The 4,411-nt window shown below is 38.5% G+C and overlaps 1 protein-coding gene across 1 annotated transcript; it reads left to right on the forward strand.

Annotated features, from left to right (window-relative positions):
* Positions 1–233: 233 nt before the first annotated feature.
* LOC137992884 (uncharacterized) lies at positions 234–3,726 on the forward strand. Its single transcript, XM_068838449.1, has 2 exons — positions 234–954; positions 3,460–3,726. Exons 1-2 carry the CDS (start codon positions 283–285, stop codon positions 3,640–3,642), a joined length of 855 nt encoding a protein of 284 aa, XP_068694550.1. The 5' UTR covers positions 234–282; the 3' UTR covers positions 3,643–3,726.
* The last annotated feature ends 685 nt before the right edge of the window (positions 3,727–4,411 follow it).

The following is a 4,411-nucleotide window of genomic DNA, read 5'->3' on the forward strand; positions in this document are numbered from 1 at the left end:
AAAAAAGGTCTCCTATATATTATCAACGAATGTATCCAATTAACGGTCTTGGAATACTCTTGTTTTTCAGGGAACATACTGCAATATAAAACGCAATTTAGGTATTGAATTTAAAACCGCTGTCTCCGAAATGTTGCCCAATATATTACGCTTTGGTCACGGGTTGACGAAATTACGTAAATGCCTCGTCATTTATGGTAGTGTTTAATTAACAACATTCACGGTATAAAAGGCCTACACAGTGGAACGCTTTACTATCGCCCGCCAAAAAAAAAAACCGCCATGTCGAAACTACTGTTTGACAAACTAACTGACAAACTTCAAGACGAATACAAAATTGCTCTTCTCCATATAACTAACAAACTGGACAGCGATGAGAAGGAAACACTTCGGTTTTACTACAGTCGACATATTCCGCAAAACGCCACTGGTTGGTTAAATGTCATGCATTCATTGGAAAATACTTCCATTATCTCTTGGATAGACGTTCGTTCACTACAAGACAGTTTAAAAGCAATTAGAAGATTAGACCTTGCAGAGGCTTTATCTGTCTTTGAAATTAAAAGGGATTTAGCGATTCTTCTCGACTTGTATGCAAGAGAGATTCTCGGTATGGAAACAAGTGGTCGCTTTCCAACAGCGCAACTTGTAGCTGGATATTTAGTGAAAGTTACGACAGAGTTGGTTAACAGTCCGTTCAAAAGACAGAAGTTAACATCATTAATGGAATCAACGAAGAAAATTGAAAAAGTCCCCATCAGTTTTGAAATGGAACTGAACAGTAAATCGTGGGATCCATGGAGTAAGTTTACTTTCCTGGTGATAATAACAGGAGAGATAGTAGCCCGAGTAGCAACGAAGGAAGAACTTTGTCGGAAGCTCTGTGCAACTGAGCTGTGCTTAAGAGGTGCCGACCAGCTCTGCTCTCGAATGATGAAACTCAAAGGAAAATGGGTGAGTCACCAGAAAGACGAAATGTTTTGAAACCTTTTAAATCCCTTTCCTTTGCAGAAAGAGTAGCTCACGGAGTCTCTTTAATGGATTACACGCTCGCGTGCTTACGTTTGCGATTCCATTTGAGTATTTAGGAACCAAATAAGGGACATTTATTCCTAAGAAATACGGCGAGCCTTCTGTTGCCGTGGCCACTCTCTTTTGAGCGATCCTTGAAAATATCAAGATGATTGAGCCCCTTCCGAGGCTCGGAAGAGACCCTTCTGGATCTGGGAGGCAAACCCAACGTTGGCAACATTCCCAAAACTGATGCACTAAAAACAGTAGATCTTGCGAAGTTTCCTTGTACCTCTGCATGTCACAAATTAAAGGGTCCATTAACAACAAATGTGTAATGATGCAGAATGCTTTTATAAACAAAATGTTGAATTAGAAAAAAATGGTACTTCCTTTGGTCGCAAAACATCAATAACAAATTAAGAAATATTTGGACATAAGATCGACGCTCGAGTCAACAATAGTTGTTAAAATTAGATGCATGGATTGCTGGGCTGGAGAAGAAATCTCATCGATACCTCTGTATGCGCAGTATCTGCGTTTAAAAAAGAGCACAAAAACAAGAGGCTTGTAGCCTGTTCCAGGCTCCCACTAGTATTGAAGAGCGAAAAACCCATTGTCACATTTTGAATTTCACTATAATCGCAAATCAGAGGAAATTACGATTTAACGATAATCGTAAACATGTTTATGCGGAAAAAATGAAGCAAGGAGAAAAAAGCCGCGCAAAGACTGGGACGAAAGGTACCCAGTCCTCTATTCTTCTCTTGCGATCTCGAGGAAATGCCAGCCTGGCACAGGCTAGCCTGCGAGCAGGCCCTCCGAGGGACTGGGGTTGGGGGTAGAATGAGGGCCTGCCCGCATGGCTTTGTATTTTGAATGTCGCGTCCAAATTTTGGACGCAAAATACTGATTGGCTGAAATTAAATTACCTCGTGACGTCACCATTGACAAGCTCTGACAACAAGAAAGCCTCTTCGCTTCGCAGAGATGAGGTGGTCAGAAATGCGTCTGAGAAAATTGTAGAATGTTGCAATTTACCATAAGTTTACATAATTAAAGGTCGGGCAACGCGATGCAATGGCTTCTCTACTGGAAGGAAGGAAGTTCTATCTCTGTTATCCACAGGATTCGGGAAAAGTCTTATTTCCCAACTGTTTTTCGTAGCGGCCAAAATACGAGGGCGACTTCATGTCACCGTAGTAGTTTCCTGTCCTCGACAAAGCATTATCTCTGATCACATTTGGACAAAAATGGGCCTTTCGACTGCCTCTGTTGCTGATTTAACGATAGAGAACGATAGAGGAACTCTACACGATTTTAGCAAGTATTTGGTTAAGCCGAAAAGGCGGCTCCACAAATGATTGCTCGATCTCCTCGTAACTCCGCAATACTCCGATACACTTGAAAACAAAATATTCCAATTTTCAAATTATTGCATTAGTAAAATACATATCTATAACCACAAATACTCGATGAACCTTTGAAATAAAATGGTGTAGGTATTAGAATATCTGTCTAGTATTAAAGTGTGATGTAGCAGCGGTAATGTCTGTATTTCATTAAAATAAATTAAAAAAGATAACTCCGCTACACTCTACTGAAATTTGGCAGCAGTTGTGGTCGACGAGTCTCACACAGTGGAGATGCGGTCAGGGAAAACGAATTTCTCTATTACGATTCCCGCCGTTTGAAGTTTGTGTGCTAAATTTGTCCCTGGCGAACGAAACACATTTTCCGCAGAAGGGACTTCACGAATTACCGTACTGAATATTCAGCTACGCTTTACAGCATCAGCAATAGTTGTTAGGCTCTTCTGACAAAGGCTTCATTCCTTTACAGTTTTGTTTTTGAGTTTCTGCCTCGAGCAAATTGAAATACACAACGCGTGGCTTTCTGTTTTCTGTGTTTTTTTCAATGTTTACTTCGGGTGCGCGCTGATTGGCTAATTTTTGACAGCTCTCTCAGCGTGACATCAGGAGGCGGCATTCAAAATTCAAAGGGATGCGTGCAGGCTCTCCTTCTCTCCCACCGAAGAGAGAGAGCCTGCTCGCAGGCTAGGCACAGGCTAGATGTTTCTGACATTATCATTTAACAATTTTGCCGAAGGCTACCTGAGTATCGGTGAATAAGAACTGAGACGAGCTTTTTATTCACCGATGTTCACTGAGCCTGAGGTGAATAATTCTTTTAGTATAATTGCATAGGTGATTATTTGAAAAAGAAGCATTTTCTTTAAAACAATTTATTTCTACACCTGTCACCTGGACAAAACGGCGTGCGGCCTGGACAAAACCGCTATGAAGATTAACGCGTAATAATCACCTCAAGTGCAACCAATCAGCACAGCAAAAGTTTCATTCATCACCATGTAGTTATTCTTATTGTTAATATTGAATCGTTGAGTCTGCCAGACAGCTGATTGGGATCTTTATGCTCACTTTCCAGGAAGATTTCTGTAACTACGTAGAGGAGCGGCATAACGTGGTAAACCATAATTGTTCAGCAATAGACTCAACCAACTTCTCCACACACAGACTGACAGCCGAAGTGGTGCAACAACTTGAAGAGACAAAGTTTTTCAACACAAGTATGGCAATTAAGGAGCAAAATATTCAGATTCAAAACTAAAAAAAACCCATCATCAACGTTACATTACACGATAAACACGTTAGGTATAAAAACACAAACAGATATGATGTTTCAAGCAAGTATGACATTTTAAAGAGCACAATATGTATATTGAAAACTGAAAATTTTATGAATATTACATTAACTCCACGAAAGGTCTTTCGATAAAATGTTAAGAAATATTTTGTTATATATAAATAAACTAAATGGTAGCATACGAATCAGTAGAGAAGTACAATATAAAAGAAATGCAATGCAAAAACACTGGAAAAACTTGTGAACATTTATGATGAAGACGTTGCCTCAAGCAAAATGATAATTATTTTTATAAACTTGATGGTCAGTGACAATTCCGTATAGATTAAGTGAAATTTATGAAATACAAAATAATTATTTTTATTTACCATATGCTAACAAACGATTCACTGCAGAAGTACAAATTTGAATACAATTCAGTGGTGATTTTTGGGAAGAAATATTCAGATCAAAGACTGATTCAGTATAGAAGTACATATTTAAAGGCAATTCAACTATGAAAAATACTACTTAGATGACAACTGATTTAGTACAGAAATACTTATTTGAAAGGAAGTCAATGCAGTAACACTTTTGTAAGAAAATGTATTTAGATGAAAAATCGATTCATGACAGAAGTACGAATTTGAATATAAATCAATGGAATAATGTACCATTTTTGTGAGAAAAAAATTTGTTAAACGAAAAACCGATTCAGTCCAGAAGTACAAATTGTAATGCAATTGAATAGAAT

Source organism: Montipora foliosa, chromosome 2 (assembly GCF_036669935.1).
Source record: "Montipora foliosa isolate CH-2021 chromosome 2, ASM3666993v2, whole genome shotgun sequence".
In the NCBI taxonomy this organism is placed as follows: Eukaryota; Metazoa; Cnidaria; class Anthozoa; order Scleractinia; family Acroporidae; genus Montipora; species Montipora foliosa.